Source organism: Saccopteryx leptura, chromosome 9 (genome assembly GCF_036850995.1).
Source record: "Saccopteryx leptura isolate mSacLep1 chromosome 9, mSacLep1_pri_phased_curated, whole genome shotgun sequence".
In the NCBI taxonomy this organism is placed as follows: Eukaryota; Metazoa; Chordata; class Mammalia; order Chiroptera; family Emballonuridae; genus Saccopteryx; species Saccopteryx leptura.
The window spans coordinates 81648947-81669396 of NC_089511.1; the positions used below are offsets into that span (position 1 = coordinate 81648947).

A 20450-nucleotide genomic window follows, 5' to 3' on the forward strand; every position below is an offset into this window, starting at 1 on the left:
TTTAATCAACTGCCATGACCCTCAATTTATAAACTGCATGTAAGAGAAAGGGGTGGGGGTGGGGATAGGCAACAACATAAAACATTTCTAGGCCACAGAGAAAGTCACAAACCGGATGAATCTATTACAGTATTAAAAAATTAAAGCTGAACACTGCAGTACGAAAAACCCCACAATAAAACCTATTACAGTTCAAGGTTAAAAATAAAATGACATATACAATGAGGAGGAGCGAAAACTAAATGTTGAAAGTACACTGGCTTAAAAAAAAAACTACTCAAGGCAAAACAAGACATTTTTGCGAACAAGAAAAATAAAAAGAAATAGTCAGGTATTGCATGTTTTCAACCTTCTTAAGCTGCTTGACCTGTGGTGGCGCAGTGGATAAAGCGTTGACCTGGAACGCTGAGGTTGCTGGTTTGAAACCCTGGGCTTGTCTGGTCAAGGCACATGGGACATGATGCTTCCTTCTCTCTCTCTTTCTCAAATTAATAAATAAAATCTTTAAACAAAAAGTTCTCGGGGCGCACAAGGTGCCACGACACACCGGTGGAAAATCGCTGCCTTGTGGCCCGGTGGTAAGAAGTGTAAGGGGCCTGCTGAGCTGGAGTTTCAACAGTGATGGGGCAAGCATCTGGTGAAGCAAATATCAGAGGCCATAGCTCAGCTGGGCAAAAGTACAGCTTCTGAAGTCTGTTAGGGGTGGTTCAGGCACTGCTGAGGTGCAGTACAGCATCGTGGCGGGCACCCAATGAATGTGCAGTCATCTTGGACCTTGTGTTGGGAGGATAGCATGGTCCAGTGGTCCCTACCTGAAGCCTTGTAATCATCATTTAAGATCTCATTCTTTTCACCTGTGTTGAGTAACTGCGGAAGGCAAAGGTTATCATTGTTAACAGGTTGGATCATAAAGAAAACTAGACTCTGTTGTAATTTAAAGTTAGACAAAGGAAACACTGTATTCTGTGCATATTGGGATCCCAGGGTATTAAGAGGGAAATATTCCACAGGAAGTATTTATTAGGCATTAAGAGGGAAGTATATTAGAGGGTGACAGTTAATAGAAGCTAAATTGCAAAGAGGAAAAATATAGGGATTCTGAAATAAATGTCACCATAGATAGAAATTTGTCTAGCTACCAGGATAAGACTTGACAAGTAGGCTTTGTGGGCAGGGGAGAGAGCAATGGTTCAGGTCAGGCTCCCTGCTGATCTAGGTCCCGGGGAGGCACACAAACATCCTAGAATGGAAGGGCTAAGTGTTAATAAATAAAGGGCTTTATCATTTGGAGCACAAATGGGATCCTTTTTCACAATTGCAGTATGAGAAATGGAAGACCTTTTCCTACCACCTGAGGAACCTGGTATTCCAGGTTCTGCCATGTGCAAAGAGATGCCATAAATACATCAACAGCCAGGAGCAAATCACACCACCAACAGGGTGGCCACAGGCAAGGGTTGGAGACATGGGCTGCTGGCGTGTGGACTTAGGCAAAGGGTTGATGCAAGAGGTGAAGTCACAGGACCCCTGCAGGGAGCAGAGATGGCAACAACAGAGTAGGCTGGGCGCTGCCGCAGTCACTGGAAGTCAGTTTCCTGGGGATGGTTGCAGTCGTGTATCAGCAGCTCAGGGGTCCAGACTGGTTACTAGAGCCATACACAGGGCAACACAGCTAAGGAAGAGGAAAGACGAGGGCAGAGAAGTGAAGGGAAGTCCATCCCACACAAAGCAGGTGAGGGGCTCTCCTAGGTCGAGAGCAGGAAGCATAACAGTGACCCCTGCCAGGTGGCTGCTCCCCTACCTCTGTCCTCACAGGCTGCTGCTGCCCCTGCAACCCCTCTACGTTTCCCACACCTGCCAAGAAATGCCAAGAAGCTCCCAGCTCTTTCCCAGTATCTGGGTATTCATGTTGAGGTAGAAGAAAGAGAAATGGTTACAGCTGGTTCTGGCTCTTGAAATTTGCAGAGGCAGGTTGCTTTTGCAATAGTCGGACATCCTTGAGCCACTCAGTGTCTTCTCTGGCCCGTGGATTCCTGGATATCTGTAAAATCTAGACACCAATGAGGCCCCACAGATCACAGGGCTGCAGTGAGGTGCAGGGAGGTCATGGACTGAGGGTGCTCTGTACACTTTCAGGTGACATGTGTGTAGTGTTAGGGATATCAGTGGCAGGCTTCCAGAACCCTGGTGGTGGTGAGTGACTAAGTCAACAAGGAAGAAAACCGCCCGTTAAAGAGTTCTCGGAAGACCAGGGCTGGGCAGCTGAGTTTCAGGTCAGTATAAATAGCCAGTGCCTGCCAAGGAGAGGCTAATTTGCCTGGAGATTCTTGAGTCCTAGAGGAAGCAATGGTGAGTGTCTCTGTCCCTGCCTCTCATTTGGTTTCCCATCTGTCCAGGGAGCATCCCCTGCGCATTCTGTGAGCTTATTTCATAGGTGTGGGGAAGGCAGTGTCTGTGCCGCTGTTCCGGTCCAGGAGGTGTGAGTGTGGGCATGAAAGGGGGCACAGTGAGGGAATGAGGGCCGCTCTCCTGCCCTTCACGCTGCCCCTTACATCAGTGGGAGATCTGCTTTCTGGGCTGGGGCGGGGGTGGGTGCTGAGTAGGATGTGACCCCTGCCCTGACCCCAGACGTCACTGTCTGGAAGCCCCAGCTGGAAATGGAGTTCCAACTCCTGTCTTGACTCCTGTCCATCCCTCATTTCTTCAAAAAAGAGGGTGGAAGAGAAACAGATGGGGTTTCACAGGCCTGGGTTCTGACCTATCCTGGTACTAGCGGCCTGTGGGACATCGATAAACATGCTTCTCTCATATCGGTACTTAAAAACAGAACAAAATATTTACTGGATCAGGTCACTGATCTCCATCCAACTTTTAGAGAAGACATTCTTTCCAATAAATTTCAGTCTGAAGTCCTGGCACAAACTGACCAGTGTGGGGATGAAGGGGCTGAGCTCTGCCCTTCCTCCACAGGCCCAGCCTAGAGGCCCCAGCTGAGTCCTAGGTCTAAAAACCTGGGAGCCAGCTCCCTCCGAGGCCGCTTTCTGCTCCCAGCCCTGCAACTCCCGTGAGCTCCTCCCACATTCATGGCTTTACAGTTTCCTCCCAGGAGAGGAGCCCACCATTGAGTGACCAGGTCCTGCACCCTCCCCGAACTCCATAGCTCTGAGTCCCTCTCACATGCCATTTGGACGCCCTATTGGACAACCGCTCTGTCTCTCCCCGAAGACTACCCTTTCTCTACTGAGCACGTCTCATCAGCCCCTGCTCCATGGGCCCCTCTTCTAAGTTGTCTCTCCAGCCGTTAATAAGGTCTCTGAGAGCTTTCAGCTGGGATCCATGTGGAACTTTCCGCATGGAGACAGCGTCTAGTCCAGGAATGGCAACTCAGCCGACGAGCATGTACCCATCTTGTGCTCAAGACAGATGTCACTAAGTGTTCTGGCTGAGTGGCTCTGGACTCTGGCTTCTTTTCAGACCTGCACTGCAGTCCACCGGTGCTAGTCCATCCAAGGCTACGAGTGACAGGAAACGGGTTTGCGTTTTTTGGAGCTAAGCCAACCCTTAATGACACAGACAGGGAGAAGGAGCTTCAAAGAGGGGAAAGGTCCTGCCCAAAGGCACTTCATGAGTCCTGCCTCCTGGAGGAATTCGACACTGTAGCCACTGTGCCAATGGCAGTGTGCAAGGATGTCACTAGGGACACACGGGGCATCAGAGAAGAGGTAGATGCGGCTTTCCCCGCGTCAGGGAGTCTGTAGGTAACTCCTGCCCTCCCAGGCCAGGCTGTATGCCTGCCTTGTCCTACCTCGTTCAGAGCCCTGCTGCTTCTGACCCCACAGAAGGGAAGAGGAGGTAAGAGAAGGGTTTCTCCTGACCTTCAGGAGCTGGGCAAGCACTTCCCGTGTTCTCCAACCAAGAGCAAATCTTTGCTCTTTCTCTCCACCTGCCTAGGCCATGCTACTCCTTCTCTCCGGGCTGATGCTGCTCACACAGCCTCTCAGCTCACTGGGAACAGAAGGGAAGAACTGTACTGAGAATTCAGTGACCACTGCTGCCTGCGCCCTGATCACATGTGGTGCTGCGGAGAATGGCCTGCCTGGTCGTGATGGACGAGATGGGAGAGAGGGCCCCCGGGGCGAGAAGGGCGATCCAGGTAGAGCTGGGACCCTGGGCTTGTCCAGGTGGGCAGGGGTGGGCATTGGAATGGTAACCAACAGAGCAACTCTGTTATATTCTGCTGTGGAAGCCTTGGAAATGGAAACCCACCCCTTTGGGAAAAAGAAGTCCCCTCCTAGACATTCAGTCCTCCTGAAACACCAATTACCAGTTGGCAAATCACTGGCTGCGCTGAGCCCCTGATGTGTCCCCATCACCCAGCAGCACTGATTCCTCCCCTGGGATGTTCTGATTCCTCTCACCCCAAGAATGAGCAGATGGCGGGTAATGACTGGTATTTGGGGCCCTCTAGAACCATGTTGCAACCTTAGCAGCTGTTCAATGTGGTTATGGTGCCTGTGCAGGCTGTTACACATCTAATAAAGCCTACCGCCTGAAGGGTGGGAAAGCATGAGGCTCCGTGGCTCCCTACTCAGGCCTGAGCAAAAGGATTGGCCCTAAATACTCTCTGGAGAGAAGGAAAGGGGAGCTCACACTTCTTTGTCCAGCCCTGTGCTTGGGCATTCACTTGTGTAATGTGTGTACTATTTATAAGCGGCATATTATCTTTACTTGACAGGTAATAAAATTGTCACCCAGGGGCTAAATGCCACCCAATATGGAAGGTGATAAGGACATGGGCTTCTGTGTCAGACCAATCTGTGCTTGTCTGCTGCTACATCTCCACAGCAGGGAGAAGCCACTCAGTGTCCCTGCGTCCTTGCTCGTTTGTAAGTTGGAGAACATTTCCCACAGCATGACAAATAACTGAGCCAAGGCTTTATTTTGTTTTACTTTTTGTTGAGTCTTTGTTATAAGGTGGCATCTTCCTGCTATACCATCAGGCGAATTCTGAGCTTTCCAAAGGGACTGTTTGTAAGGCTTTTGTCCAAGAAGTAGTGCCCCCTAGGAGAGAGTCTGGGTCTGACCGGCAAGAGAGAGAAATCAATAAACCAGCAGTGAGGATAACAAAATCCTCCTGACACTGGGCTGGGACTCTGGATATTGAACAGTGGCCTTTATGTTTGTGGAGTTTGCATTTTGGTCTAAGGTGGAAGAAGACATTAAGCTTAAAATAATAGGAATCATGCCAGGCTTTGCAGGGTGGGGTAGGAGGAACTATCTATCTGTGCTTTACAGACAGAAGGGGCTCCCAGTGGAATGGGCTGGGGCTGGTGAAGGCCACCTGCAACTGGACTCACAGAGGGGTGGTATTTAAGGGGACAGCTCTCTCTTGGAGGCTCCCAGAAACCCTGAATTGAATCCTGGGGTCTAGGGGCGCTTACATACAGCGGCCCTTTTTTTTTTAATTTTTTAATTAAATTTAATGCAGTGACATTGATAAATCAGGGTACATATGTTGAGAGAAAATATCTCTAGATTATTTTGACATTTGATTGTGCTGTATACCCCTCCCCCAAAGTTAAATTGTCTTCTGTCACCTTCTATCTGGTTTTCTTTGTGCCCCTCCCCTCCCCTAACCCCTCTCTCCTTCTTCACTCCCTCCCCCCGCCCCCAACCCCCCGCCCCTGTTGCCATCACATTCTTGTTCATGTCTCTGAGTCTCATTTTTATGTCCCTTCTATGTATGGATTCATCTTAGTTTATTTTCTGATTTACTTATTTCACTCCGTATAATGTTGTCAAGGTCCATCCATGTTATTGTAAATGATCCGATGTCATCATTTCTTATGGCTGAGTAGTATTCCATAGTATATATATACCAAAGCTTTTTAATCCACTCGTCTTCTGACGGACACTTGGGTTGTTTCCAGATCTTTGCTATTGTGAACAATGCCTGCCACAAACATGCGGGTACATTTCTCCTTTTCGAGCCGTTCTATGGTGTCCTTGGGGTATATTCCTAAAAGTGGGATAGCTGGGTCAAAAGGCAGTTCGATTTTCAGTTTTTTGAGGAATCTCCATACTGTTTTCCACAGTGGCTGCACCAGTCTGCATTCCCACCAGCAGTGCAGGAGGGTTCCCTTTTCTCCACATCCTCGCCAGCACTTATTCTGTGTTGTTTTGTTGATAAGCGCCATTCTGACTGGTGTGAGGTGATATCTCATTGTGGTTTTAATTTGCATTTCTCTAATGATTAGTGATGTTGAGCATTTTTTCATATGCCTATTGGCCATCTGTATGTCCTCTTTGGAGAAGTGTCTATTCATCTCTTTTGCCCATTTTTGGATTGGGTTGTTTGTCTTCCTGGTGTTGAGTTTTACAAGTTCTTTATAAATTTTGGTTATTAACCCCTTATCAGACGTATTGTCAAATATATTCTCCCATTGTGTAGTTTGTCTTTTTATTCTGTTCTTGTTGTCTTTAGCTGTGCAAAAGCTTTTTAGCTTGATATAGTCCCATTTGTTTATCCTGTCTTTTATTTCACTTCCTTGTGGAGATAAATCAGCAAATATATTGCTCCAAGAGATGTCCGAGAGCTTACTGCCTATGTTTTCTTCTAAGATGCTTATGGTTTCACGGCCTACATTCAAGTCTTTTATCCATTTTGAGTTTATTTTTGTGAGTGGGGTAAGCTGGTGATCTAGTTTCATTTTTTTGCAGGTAGCTGTCCAATTTTCCCAACACCATTTGTTAAAGAGGCTGTCTTTACTCCATTGTATTTCCTTACCTCCTTTGTCAAATATCAGTTGTCCATAGAACTGTGGGTTTATTTCTGGGTTCTCTGTTCTGTTCCATTGATCTATATGCCTGTTCTTATGCCAGTACCAGGCTGTTTTGAGTACAATGGCCTTGTAGTATAACTTGATATCAGGAAGTGTGATACCTTCCACTTTATTCTTCTTTTTTAAGATTGCTGAGGCTATTCGTGTCCTCTTTTGGTTCCATATAAATTTTTGGAATATGTGTTCTATATCTTTGAAGTATGTCATTGATATTTTAATTGGTATTGCATTGAATTTATAGATTGCTTTGGGTAATATAGACATTTTAATGATGTTTATTCTTCCTAACCATGAGCACAGTATATGCTTCCAGTTGTTTGTATCTTCCTTGATTTCTTTTATCAATGTTTTGTAATTTTCCGAGTACTAGTCTTTAGTCTCCTTGGTTAAGTTTACTCCTAGGTACTTTATTTTTTTGGTTGCAATGGTAAAGGGGATTGATTCCTTAATTTCTCTTTCTGACTGTTCATTGTTGGTGTATAAAAATGCCTCTGATTTCTGAGTATTGATTTTATATCCTGCCACTTTGCTGAATTTATTTATCAGATCCAGTAGTTTTTTGACTGAGACTTTAGGGTTTTCTATATACAATATCATATCATCTGCAAATAATGATAGTTTTACTTCTTCTTTTCCTACTTGAATGCCTCTTATTTCTTCTTCTTGTCTGATTGCTGTGGCTAGGACTTCCAGGACTATGTTAAATAAGAGTGGTGAAAGGGGGCACCCCTGCCTTGTTCCTGATCTTAAGGGGATTGCTTTTAATTTTTGCCCATTGAGTATGATGTTGGCTGTGGGTTTCTCATAGATGGCTTTTATCATGTTGAGGTATGGTCCCTGTATTCCCACTTTTCTAAGAGTTTTGATCATGAATGGGTGCTGGATTTTATCAAATGCTTTTTCTGCATCTATTGAAATTATCATATGGTTTTTCTCCTTCTTTTTGTTTATGTGATGAATCACATTGATTGATTTACGAATATTGTACCAACCTTGCCTCCCCAGAATAAATCCCACTTGATCATGGTGTATGATTTTTTCCATATATTGTTGGATCCGGTTTGCTAATATTTTGTTGAGGATTTTAGCATCTATATTCATCAGAGGTATTGGCCTATAATTTTCTTTCTTTGTGTTGTCTTTGCCTGGTTTTGGAATCAGAATTATGCTCGCCTCATAAAAGGAGCTTGGAAGTCTTCCTACCTCTTAAATTTTTTGAAATAGTTTGAGAAGGATAGGAGTTAGTTCTTCTTTGAATATTTGGTAGAATTCTGTTGTGAAGCCATCAGGCCCCGGACTTTTCTTGGTTGGGAGTTTTTTTGATAACTGTTTCGATCTCATTTGTTGTAATTGGTCTGTTTAGGTTTTCTGATTCTTCCAGATTGATTTTTGGAAGATTGTATGTTTCAAGGAATTTGTCCATTTCATCTAGGTTGTCTAGTTTTTTGGCATACAGTTCTTCATAGTATTTTCTTACAATATTTTGTATTTCTGTTGTGTCAGTTGTTATTTCTCCTCTCTCATTTCTAATTTTATTTATTTGAGTCCTCTCTCTCTTTTTCTTGGTGAGTCTACTTAAAGGTTCATAAATCTTGTTTACCTTTTCAAAGAACCAGCTCCTAGTTTCATTGATCCTCTGTATTGTTTCTTTAGCCTCTATGTCATTTATTTCTGCTCTGATCTTTATTATTTCCTTCCTTCTACTACATTTGGGCTTTACTTGCTGTTCTTTTTCTAATTCTTTTAGATTCAGGGTTAAGTTGTTTATTTGAGCTTTTTCTAGCTTCTGAAGTGTGCCTGTAGTGCTATGAACTTCCCTCTCAGCACTGCTTTCGCTGTGTCCCATAAATTTTGAGTTGTTGTATGCTCATTGTCATTTGTTTCTAGGAATTTTTAAATTTCTTCTTTGATCTCATTCTTAATCCATTCATTATTTAACACCCTGCTATTTAGTTTCCATGTGTTTGAGAATTTTTGAGCTTTTCTGCTGTGATTCATTTCTAGTTTCATGCCGTTGTGATCGGAGAAAGTGCTTGATATGATTTCAGTCTTCTTAAATTTGTTGAGAGCACTTTTGTGCCCTAACATGTGGTCTATCCTAGAGAATGTACCATGAGCACTTGAAAAGAATGTATATTCTGCTGCTTTAGGGTGAAAGGTTCTGAAGATATCTATTAAATCGAGTTGATCTAGTGTTTCCAATAAGTCTGCTGTTTCTTTGTTAATTTTCTTTCTTGAGGATCTATCTAGTGATGTTAGTGGGGTATTGAAATCCCTTACTATTATAGTATTGCTGTTGATCTCGCCCTTTAAATCCATCAAAGTCTGTTTTATATATTTGGGTGCTCCTATATTAGGTGCATAGATATTTATAATAGTTATATCTTCCTGTTGGATTACTCCCTTTATCATTATGTAGTGGCCTTCTTTATCTCTTACTATATCCTTTGTTTTAAAGTCCAATTTGTCTGATATAAGTATTGCTACCCCAGCTTTTTTTTCATTTCCGTTTGCATGAAATGTTTTTTTCCATCCTTTTACCTTCAATCTATGTGTGTCTTTTGTTCTAAGGTGTGTCTCTTGTAGACAACATATGTTTGGGTCCTGTTTTCTTATCCACGCAGCTACCCTATGTCTTTTGATTGGATCATTTAATCCATTTACATTTAAGGTTATTATTGATATGTAGTTGTTTATTGCCATTTTCTTCTTTAAAGGTGTATTCCTTTTTTTGCTATATTCTTTTCCCACTTTGATCTGTTTACAACAGGCCCCTTAACATTTCCTGCAGCACTGGTTTGGTTGTAATGAATTCCTTGAGTTGTTTTTTGTCTGGGAAGCTTTTTATTTCTCCTTCGATTTTAAACGATAGCCTTGCTGGATAAAGTAGTCTTGGTTGTAGGTTCTTGTTCTGCATTACTTTGAATATTTCTTGCCATTCCCTTCTGGCCTCAAGTGTTTCTGTTGAGAAGTCGGATGTCATCCTTATGGGGGCTCCTTTGTAGGTGATAACTTTTTTTTCTCTTGCAGCTTTTAATATTTTCTCTTTATCGCTTAGCTTTGGTATTTTAATTATGATGTGTCTTGGTGTAGGTTTCTTTGGGTTTCTCTTTAATGGAGTCCTCTGTGCTTCTTGAACTTGTGAGAGTTTCTCTTGCATTAATTTAGGGAAATTTTCAGCTATGATATGATTGAACAACATCTCTATTCCTTGTTCCTTTTCTTCTTCTTCAGGAACCCCTATGATGCGGATGTTATTTCTCTTTATGTTGTCACAGAGCTCTCTAAGAGTTTCCTCTGACTTTTTGAGTCTCTTTTCTCTTTTCTTCTCTGCTTTCATGCCTTCATTCCAGTTGTCCTCTAACTCGCTGATTCGATCCTCTGCTCTATCTATCCTGTTTTTAATTCCGTCCATTGTGATCTTTATTTCTGATATTGTATTTGTCATCTCCGACTGGTTCTTTTTTATACTTGCTATTTCTTTATTTAGGTGTTCATAATGACCATCCATTGTTGTTCTAAGATCCCTAAGCATCCTTACAATCATTATTTTGAACTCCGCATCTGGAAGTTTGATTATTTCCATATCACTCAGCTCATCTCTCAAAGGTGTCTCTTGTGGTTTCATTGGGTTGCACTCCTTTGTCTTCTCATCATAGTGTTTTATTTGTAGAATTGGTTGAGTCTAGGCTTGGTGTTGTCTGCCTCCAGTTTTCAGTTGTGTTATTTCTAGGTCTTCTTGGGTTGGTATCAGCTATTATTTGTAATCCACTTTCGGATTTGGGCAGCTTTGAAGTCTTGATTTGTTTGTTTTCTTAACAGGTGATAGTCTTGTTAACTGATCTCAGCAGGGGGCTTCCTTGAAACTGTAACCAGGAATGCTGTGGGTGTAACCTGAGACGCTGAAGTTCTCTTCCACCAACTAATCTCACTGAGGGCAGGGTTTTTTCTCAGCTTCAGTAGGGGGAGGTGTATCTCAGATCTCCATGGAGACCTGAGTTATTGCCCCTCCTCCCCATTTCTTGTTTTCAGCTGTGTCTTGTTGCGCTAATTGGAGCTGGATAGATGTCCGGAGATCTCTGATCCGGAAGCACTTCAGCTCTGTTTTGTGAAAGGTTCAGTCCCTCCCCCAGCTATGGCCACCTCCAGCACGAATGAGTCAGCTTTTATATTTCGTTTCTTGCATACCTTAGCCCCACAGTCTGTCCCTCTCCTGTCCTTTCCACTTGGGAGATAAGCTGGTCTTTTCAACCTACCTTGCTCCCTGATCGCCAGGTAAGTGGCTGTGAGCAGTAGTTTCTGCCCTTTTTCCTCTGTGAAATCCTCTCTGGGCTCTCAGCCTCACCCCCCCCCCTTCCGTTCCTGTAAGCAGAGGAGATTCAGGCATTCCTTACCAGGATTATTGTGGCTTCCTCTTTGCTTCTTGGTTTTTGAGAGCTGTTCTTGCAGTTCAGTGTTGGTTTTTCATGCTGATTTTTCCTAAATTGATTTGTATTCCAGTTTGGTGTTGAGAGCTGGGCGTCTGGGCATCCGCCTACTCCGGTGCCATCTTGGAGCTCCCCTACAGTGGCCCTTTTAACATGTGGCACGGAGCATGGCTGAAACCTCCGTTTCTTATGCAGGGGCCTCATGCATGTCCAGCCTGGAGTGGGGCCCTTGCTTGGAGCAGCAGTGGTGTACAGTCACACGGGCGACAAGGCCCCACACTGGCACCTTTATTTCAGGCCCTTCAGTCACTTAACCTTTAGGGCCTGAGGATTTCCTGGAGAGCTTGGAGCAAGCTTAGGACCCTGAGCAAGTAGGTCTGGGCAGGGCTTGGGGCCACGTGCCCTGCAGATCTGATGTGTGTGGTACCATAAAGCTGCTGTAAGAGACAAGGTGAGGCTGAGATGAGAGAGCCGAGGTCCAGGGTGACGACCGCTGCTTTAGAGGAACTGCCTGGGACTGGTGCAGCCCTATCTCTCACTTAGCTCAATTCTTGCTGGTTTCTTCAGCTAGCAGTTTTGGGGACTTCTCTTTCTGTCACTGGAATGCTGTGTGGGGAGGCTGGTGTGGGATTGGGACCTGCCGCTCCTCAGAGGAAACACCACAGCTATCCCTCCCATTCTTTATTCACCACATATGGGTGTGGGACCAGCCTGTTCTGCGTCTTCGCCCTTCCTAACAGACTCTATATGGCTTTTCCTCTAAATCCATAGTTGTAGGACTTCCATTCAGCTTGATTTCAGGTGGTTCTCAATGATGGTCGTTCTGTAGTTTAGTTGTCATTTTGATGTGGTTGTGGGAGGATTCAAGTACCGCATTTACCTGTGCCGCCATCTTGACTGGAAGTTCTCTGCTCATTTAAAATTCAGATTATTGGCCCTTTGTTATTGAGTTGTAGAAGTTCTTTATATGTTTTGGATATTAACCCTGTATTAGATATATATGATTTGCAAATATTGTCTCCCATTTGGTAGGTAGCCTTTTCATTTTGTTAGTTTGCATTGCTGTTCAGATTTTTTATTTTAATAGTTACTTCCGCATTACTTTTGAAAGGTTATGACAATTGATGCTTTCATTAATAGTGTGTGAGAGATGCCCACTTTTTTAATCCAAATGAAGATTTTTAGCTTTTGTGTCTCAGGGTCCTGCTGGTCCTGCTGGTGCTGCCATGGTTCCCACCCTGCTCATTACTGGTGCTCCCAGCTCTCCTGAGCATCCAACCAATGTGGGACCCAGAAGCCAAACCATGATCTCTTTCTATCAACAGGGAGAGACAAAGCAAAATGTGTTCTCTTCATACTATGGCCTATTATTGAGCCATACAAAGGAAAGAAGTACTGAGACATGCCAAAGTGGAAATGCTCAAAAAGTCATTCCAAGTTAAAAAAAAAAAGGACACAAAAGGCCATATTTTGATTGAGCCCATTGATATGAAATATCCTTAAGAAGTAATAGAGACAGAGAGCAGCATAGTGATAGCCAGGGCCTTGGGGGCGGGAGAGACGGGACAGGGTGACTGCTGAATGGCTGTGAGCTTTTCTATTGAGGTGATTAAATGTTTCTGAACTAAATAGAGCTGGTAGTTGCACGACATTGTGAAAGTGCTAAAGTCCAATTAGCTGTATACTCTAAAAAGGTTCATTTTACATTATATACATTAACCTCAATAAAAAAGAAGAACCAAACTCACAGAATTGAGTGTAAGATTTAAAATATTAATAGCCATTGGCTCCCTTTAGTTTTTTTTGGGTAAATCTTCTGTAATCTTCAGCTTATGCAGCCTTTTCTTGAAGGAACAGGTCTATTTTAAAATGTTTGTTTATTTTTCCAATAGAAACATGTGCTCATTGAGATAAACAGGAGAAAGTGAAGATGACCTTAACTGTGCCACTGAGAACACATCTCAACACTTCACACAACCTTTCCTGTGGTTTTTCAGTCTGTTACACATGCACACACCGTACAATGTCTGCACATGTTTATGAAACAGAATCATAGCGAACATAGTATTTATAGGATACTTTTCTACCAGTGTACAGCAGATCATAATTTGGTCTGTTTTTTATTGGTTAAAGAGTATATTACTTAGCATAATTTCTTCAAGATTTATTCCATTCCCTGTGTGTTTGTGTGTGTGTTTCACATCTTTATCTATTCACCATCATGGACACAGGTTGTTTCCATTTCTTGAGTACTGTAAATAATGCTGCAATGAACAAGAGGGTACAAATAGCTTTTAAAATGAGTGTTTCACATTCTTTGGATAAATAAATTTAATTACTTTTATATTTTAGTCTTATTTTTTGATTGTTTGAGGAAACTCCATACTGCTCTCCATATGGCTGCACCGCTTGACAATCCCACCTGAGTTCACAAGGGATCCATTTTCTCCACATCACCACGGACACTTGCTATCTTTTGTCCTTTTTATTATAGTCATTCTAACAGGTGTGAAGACATGTGGCGTGGGTTTTATTTGCATTCCCTGATGATTAGTGTCAGGTGCCCTCTCTGATATAAAGTTGGGTTCTAAGAAGGGGAAAGCTAGAGTCCATGGCCCAGGGTAGGTGTGAACAGGAGGGCCTGCTGTGAACTCTGGGGCCCTGGGGTGGGGACAGGACAACGCAATGAGGGTCAGTCAGGCCTTGGCTTGAATCTGCTGCCAGCTCGGGCACGCCTGTTTCCTCTCCTGTAATGGGGGTTGAACACCCATTTCCTGGATCACCAGTGACCGAGGAGTGTGGAGGTGGAATGTCTACACCCTGCACAACCCTCCAGAAATGCCAGGGGCCCACCCTACACTTGCAGGTCCTCCTAAGTCTGGGGCCAGTTTTATGCCCATTTTCTTCTGCTGCTACAGGTTCACCCGGAGCTATAGGGCCAATGGGGTTGCCTGGACCAGTTGGTCTCATTGGGCCCAAAGGGGACAGTGGCTCTGCTGGAGAACCTGGACCGAAGGGAGATGCTGGACGACCGGGTGAGCAGCGGGGCGTGGGCTGCAATGTCTGCACGTGGTGCTGCTGCCCCTACATGGTGTTGGTTGGCATCCACACGTCCCGTCCCAGGAGAGGCTGTCTGGAGGGAGCCCTGGGTGATTTTCCGGATGTCGCATTGCTACTGGGCTCCATCTAAAGAGGGGGCTGTTCTCTGACCTCTGCCACTGCTCCCACATCAAGCACTTCCGCCTCCAAGATATTAGTGCACTGACCGGGCTGGTCCATTCCACAGGACCTCCTGGACCTGCAGGTGTGCCTGGTCCAGCTGGAAGAGAGGGTCCCAAGGGAATGCAGGGCAACGTAGGACCTCAAGGCAAACCTGGAGCAAAGGGAGAGGCTGGGCCCAAAGGTAGGTGGTTGGTATGTGGCTGGTCTGGAATGGGGGAGGGAGAATGACGGTGGCACTCCGTGATGTGACCTGAGGCATGCTCATAGTGCCAGCAGGAGCCTAGAGCGTCAGCATCAGGTAGCTCTCCTGGAGAAGCCCGGCAGTGAGGAGCAGGGACTTCCCAGGCCCCTACCCCACGTGGACTGGCGGCGGAGGGGCTGCACCACTGAGGAAGGGATATGCACTGCACACAGTCTTAGCCTCATTTGTCCCAATTCGTCCCGTCCACAGGAGAAGTGGGTGCCCCAGGCATGCAGGGCTCTGCAGGAACAAGAGGCCCCATGGGTCCTAAAGGAGAGACAGGTGCCCCTGGTGAGCGTGGAGCCCCTGGCAATGCGGGGGGTAGCAGGTGAGTGACAGAGAGGCTGGGGCAGGCCTTCAGTTCTCCTGTGTCCACCTGAAGCTGCTAAGCCTGTCCCTCGACCAGAAGCCGCGTCTGGCTGGGGCGGGCATGGCTGGGTGGCGGGGAGGGTCTGCGAGCATGGAGGGTGCATCTGGGCTTGAGGAACGCTCTGGGGAGGGCGTGACGAGCAGCAGGGACGGTCTGCAGGAGGGAAGGCGGGTGCTGGGTGATGGGAGGGTCAGTGTACAGAGGGTGCCTGGCTGGCTCGGAACAGACGGTCAGTGTGGGGGGCGTGTTGCGGGATGTAGGGGATGTAGCCCGGTGCATGTCCGTGAGGGTGAGATGCGGGGATGTGTGAGGAGCTCCCCTACCACGTCTTCTCTGATCTCAGGGCCTGCAGGAGCCGCTGGTCCACAGGGACCCCTAGGTGCCAGGGGTCCCCCAGGACTGAAGGGGGACAGAGGTGCACCTGGGGACAAAGGAGCAAAGGGAGAGAGTGGGCTTCCAGGTAAGGTAGCCTCTCCTCGCTCTGGGTGCGCCCCTCAGGGGTGGAGGGAGGAGGGCTCTCTTCACTCAGGACAGCCCTGTGCTCAGTGGTCAGCCCACTGCAGGGGTGGCTGAAAAGCAGGAAGGCTGACTGGCTGGAGGCAGGAAGGTCAGGCTCTGGTTTTAACTTCCGTTACTTGGTGGAGGGCAACCTGAGCAGATTTGCCGTTGATCATGGGATCAAGCAGAGCTCCCTTCAGTACATCGGGTGGCCCTGAGCATCAAGTAATCCGAGGATGGGAAGTTTCCGGGGAACATGCAGTCTTGTCCCCTGCCTCACCGCCAAAGGAACTGTAATCAGATTTCCAGAATTCGCAGTGATAATGTCACCTGGATCCGTGTCTGTCAGGTCAAGGACTTGCTCAGGGGCCGTTTGTAAACAAGGAAACTGCATTAAACCCCATGGGCAGGAGGGCCCAGGAGTGTCAGCAGAGGTGGACTTCCTGGGACCAATCAGAGCTGCTCACCACTGACCCCAATAGTGTCAGGACCTGGGCCCCCTTCCCTACAGGCCCAGACTCTGAGCAGAACCCTGGCTGTGCTGACCTGTCACTTGGCCTGTTCTCCTGCAGATGTCACCGCTCTGAGGCAGCAGGTGGAGGCCTTACAAGGACAGGTACAGCACCTTCAGGGGAGCTTGTCTCAGTATAAGAAAGGTGAGTTCCTGGACCTGGACCTGAACCTGAACCGGACACTAAGGGTCCGCCCCAGACCAGGTCTGTGTCTTGGTTTGGAGTTGGCGGGCCTGAGGCAGGCCTGCTGAAGGACTGGAGTGGGTCGGGACGATGGCTGGGCCGGTGACTGGGGCAGGGAGTGGAGCTAAGGGGGCGGGGGGGGTGGAGAGAGCAGTAAGCTGCATGACCAGAAGCTGAAGGTAAGGACAGATACCGGATGTAGCCCTCTCACCAGAGCAGTGCGCTGGCGGAGCACAGTGAAGCTAAGAGGCTCCAAGATCCCCCACCTTCACGGCCACCCGTGCTCTGAGCCAGATCAATGCCCGAGTCCAGTGAAGCTCAGCAGACCTCACCCCTGCAGGTCCAGTGCAGCTCAGCAGACCTCACCCCTGCTGCCATGTGCTGGTCCTGTCACATATGGGGACATCCGCCCACCAGGATGCATTTCTTATTTCTGTGGGTCTTGTTGTGCGAACACCCCAAGATGGTGCTGCCGAGCCCACAGCAGCGGAGACCCTGGACACTGTCCTCATAGTTGGGGCTGGGATGCTGTCACTGGGTTCAAGGCGGTGGTGGATGACCTTGGCATATGGCCCCTGAGAATCTCACCTGAGCCATGCCCAGGTCTGGCAGGGGCAGGCTGCCTCTGGGCCCTGGCCAGTGCCGGGCTCTCACGCCCCTCCCTGGGTTTCAGAGCAGAGATTCCTCCCTATCCCTGGGATGCTGAGGGGGCAGAGGCCTCCAGGAGCACAGACTTGAGGGCCCTGGGCCTTTGGGAATCTCCCCCTCAGGCCCTAATTTGCCCCACGTCTTCCCCTGCCTTCCATGAGGTCACTTTGAGCTCAAGTCATTCAGGCAAATCTCGTTGATCTAAAGAAGAGTTTCTGAAGGAGGCAAGCCTACAGGGGGAGCCATAGGGAAGCTCCTGAGTTCCCAAGCCAGCTAAGTGCCTAAGTACCCAGGAGGGAGTTTCAGGCATGGGTGTGTCTCCTCCCTCCACAAACGTATCTGCATACGTGCTCACTCAGTCATGTGCACACTTATGCAAAAAGGACGACTTCTGACACTTACCTGCCACAACATATGCTTACATAGCTCTGCTCCCTTGACATCATCTTCATACACGAGCACACACACATATGCAGGCACACACAGATATTCACACCCGTCCAGATGGCCCGTTAGTGCTCCCGTGCATGTTTAGATGGACACATGGCCATAGCGTGTATGCACATGCGGTGTACACACCCGGTCATGTAATGGCACGTGAATTCTTGTACTGTCCTTGTCCAGGGCCGCTCTGGGTGCCTTCAGTCTAGGCTCAAGAATTTGCCCCCAGAGCCCTTGTGGAAGGTGCTCGCAGGAGAAGGGCATGGGGTCAGGTGCAGCCTGGGCTCCTCTCCCCCCATGAGGAGAGGACCCTCAGTCCTCTCAACCCCTGAATGTTTCTGAGCACAAACCCAGGTGACAAAGGATGGGAAATGAGATGGACTAGAAAGAGACAGTGGAAGGTCACACGGGGGTATACTTGTATAAAACGTATTCCCACATTAGAGAAGAGGAATTAGAGACCGTGAATAAGGAAGTAGCTTAGCCTTGCCCACCGGGACAGCCACTGCCAAGGTGGGGCTGAACAGCTGCCCCCTGACCCAAACAGAGTCTGTGCAGTGCTGGTTCTCGCCCCGCCCCCACCCTACGCACACGTCTCAGATGCCTTCCCCCCGTGCCCCAGCACTCCGGCGTCACCCACATGCACACCAGGAGGTCAGCATTGCGCTGCACACAGTCAGAGGTTAGCACGTCGCTGCTCTCCGGTGGCCACTGTCTCCCTCCTTTCCCTCGCCCCTCACCCAGCACGGAGGCTCTCTGACAGTGCCACGTGCTCAGCAGGGTTCAGAGTGACATCAGAGCGAGCAGCCGAATTGCTTACTGTAAGCTCAGAGACTCCCAGGCTGCGCAGTGCCATTCCCAAGTTCAAAATGGTCTGACTAGGCCTAATTAGAAACCCAGTTGTGGCACGCAACATGGGGTGACATGGAACAAGCACGTCTCAGCTGTGTTCTCAGAACAAGTAAGGTTTAATCCCTAACTCTGCATTTTTTTTTTTTTTTTTTTTTCTTTTTCATTTTTCTGAAGCTGGAAACGGGGAGAGACAGTCAGACAGACTCCCGCATGCGCCCGACCGGGATACACCCGGCACGCCCACCAGGGGCGATGCTCTGCCCACCAGGGGGCGATGCTCTACCCATCCTGGGCGTCGCCATGTTGCGACCAGAGCCACTCTAGCGCCTGGGGCAGAGGCCACAGAGCCATCCCCAGCGCCCGGGCCATCTTTGCTCCAATGGAGCCTTGGCTGCAGGAGGGGAAGAGAGAGACAGTGAGGAAAGCGCGGCGGAGGGGTGGAGAAGCAAATGGGCGCTTCTCCTGTGTGCCCTGGCCGGGAATCGAACCTGGGTCCTCCGCACGCTAGGCCGACGCTCTACCGCTGAGTCAACCGGCCAGGGCCCTAACTCTGCATTTGATGGTTCCGTGAAGCCGAGCCTCTTACTTAACCTCTGTGAGGCCAGTGTTCTCACCTGTAACTGGAGACCCCAGAACCACCTCCTCGGGCGCATTGTGCAGCTGGGGCTGCTCCGGAACTGACTGTCTCACTTTTGTCCTATCTGGTGCCCTGACACCGGTGTGGGAGGCCGGGCTCTGGTTGGAGCACACACGTCCCCAAGCCTTGGCTGGTATCTGCCAGAACCCCAACCTGACTCTCCTTTTGTCCTAGCGGAGCTCTTCCCTGACGGCAGAAGTGTTGGAGATAAGATCTTCAAGACAGCAGGCTTTTTAAAAACTTTTCAGGATGCACAGAAAATATGCACCCAGGCTGGGGGGCAGCTGCCCTCCCCACGCTCTGCAGCTGAGAATCAGGTCCTGCATCAGCTGCTCGAAGCTCAGAAAAAGGGTCCTGCATTCCTGAGCATGACTGACTCCAAGACGGAGGGCAAGTTCACCTACCCCTCAGGGGAGCCACTGGTCTATTCCAACTGGGCCCCGGGGGAGCCCAACAATAGCGGTGGGGATGAGGACTGTGTGGAGATCTACGACACTAATGGCAAGTGGAATGATAAGTCCTGTGCAGAAACACGCCTTGTGGTCTGCGAGTTCTGAGCCGGCCAGGGTACATGGGCAGTGGTGGCTCAGGGTCCAGCATGTAGGTCCAGAACCTGGGTGCTGGCTACATTCCAATAAAGGCTAACACCTCTGCTGGCCAGGGCTCCTCCACTGAGCCATGGATGAGGCCAGGGGCAGGGCTCCTGTGGAACACGGCTCAGAATATAATATGAAACTGACTTCACTCACCGGCAGACCTGTTCTGGAAAGAAGGAACCAGCCTGCTTTCCCAGTTGAAAGAAATAAAATTATATCTTAAAGATCTTCCTGTCACAAAATCCAATGTCTCCTCCTCAGCCTTCCACCTCCTTGAACTGTCAGCCACATTTGACCGAGCTGGTCACTCCCTCCTCCGTCACTGTTTCTCCTTTTGACTTCCCAGACACCACTGTTGCTGCCTTTTGTCCTATGACTGTTCCTCATCCCCTCTTGCTAGTCCCTCCTCTTCTTCTTGACCTGTTAATGGTGACATGTTCAAGTCCTAAGCCCCTATACCAGTTTCCCCTTACCCTCACTGCAGGGATGAGCTCATTCAGTTCTGGCTTCAGATTCCTTCCACTGATGGCACCACGTGTGTACCCCTGCTCAGGACACCCCTGGGCCCCTGCTCCTCTGCTCCTCTAGCCACTGCGGGCTGGTCCCCAGGTCTGGGAGGTTTCAGTGGTTGCTTTGGCTTCAAGGCTGAACCCTGGAAGCTGCACAGCACAGTGCACCAACCTGGCAGGTCCTCCGCCTCCCTGGCCAGACTGCGTGGCCCTGCATCCAGTAGGCTCATGTTGGCACACCCAGGACCTCTTCCTCTTCGTGTCAGTATGGCTGCCTCTTGGCTCATGGGTAGGCGTACCACCTGCACAATCTTCTTCCATCTGAACTCTCTGGCACAGAGGGTGTCCCGCCGTGCTCACATTGACCCCCAGTCCTCCTCTGTCTGACAGTTTCAGGCTCCTTCCCCACTAGGCCTCAAGGCAGTTGAGGCATATTCTCTTTATCTACAGATATGGAGACCAAGAGAGGGGA

General features: G+C 48.1%; 1 protein-coding gene across 1 annotated transcript; it reads left to right on the plus strand.

Moving 5' to 3' along the window:
• The first annotated feature begins 2226 nt into the window (after window positions 1-2226).
• On the plus strand, window positions 2227-19716 carry LOC136380647 (pulmonary surfactant-associated protein D-like). Its single transcript, XM_066348651.1, has 8 exons — window positions 2227-2349; window positions 3952-4153; window positions 14188-14304; window positions 14556-14672; window positions 14943-15053; window positions 15446-15562; window positions 16173-16256; window positions 19048-19716. The coding sequence occupies exons 1-8, from the start codon at window positions 2347-2349 to the stop codon at window positions 19428-19430; spliced, it is 1134 nt and encodes a 377-aa protein (XP_066204748.1). The 5' UTR covers window positions 2227-2346; the 3' UTR covers window positions 19431-19716.
• The last annotated feature ends 734 nt before the right edge of the window (window positions 19717-20450 follow it).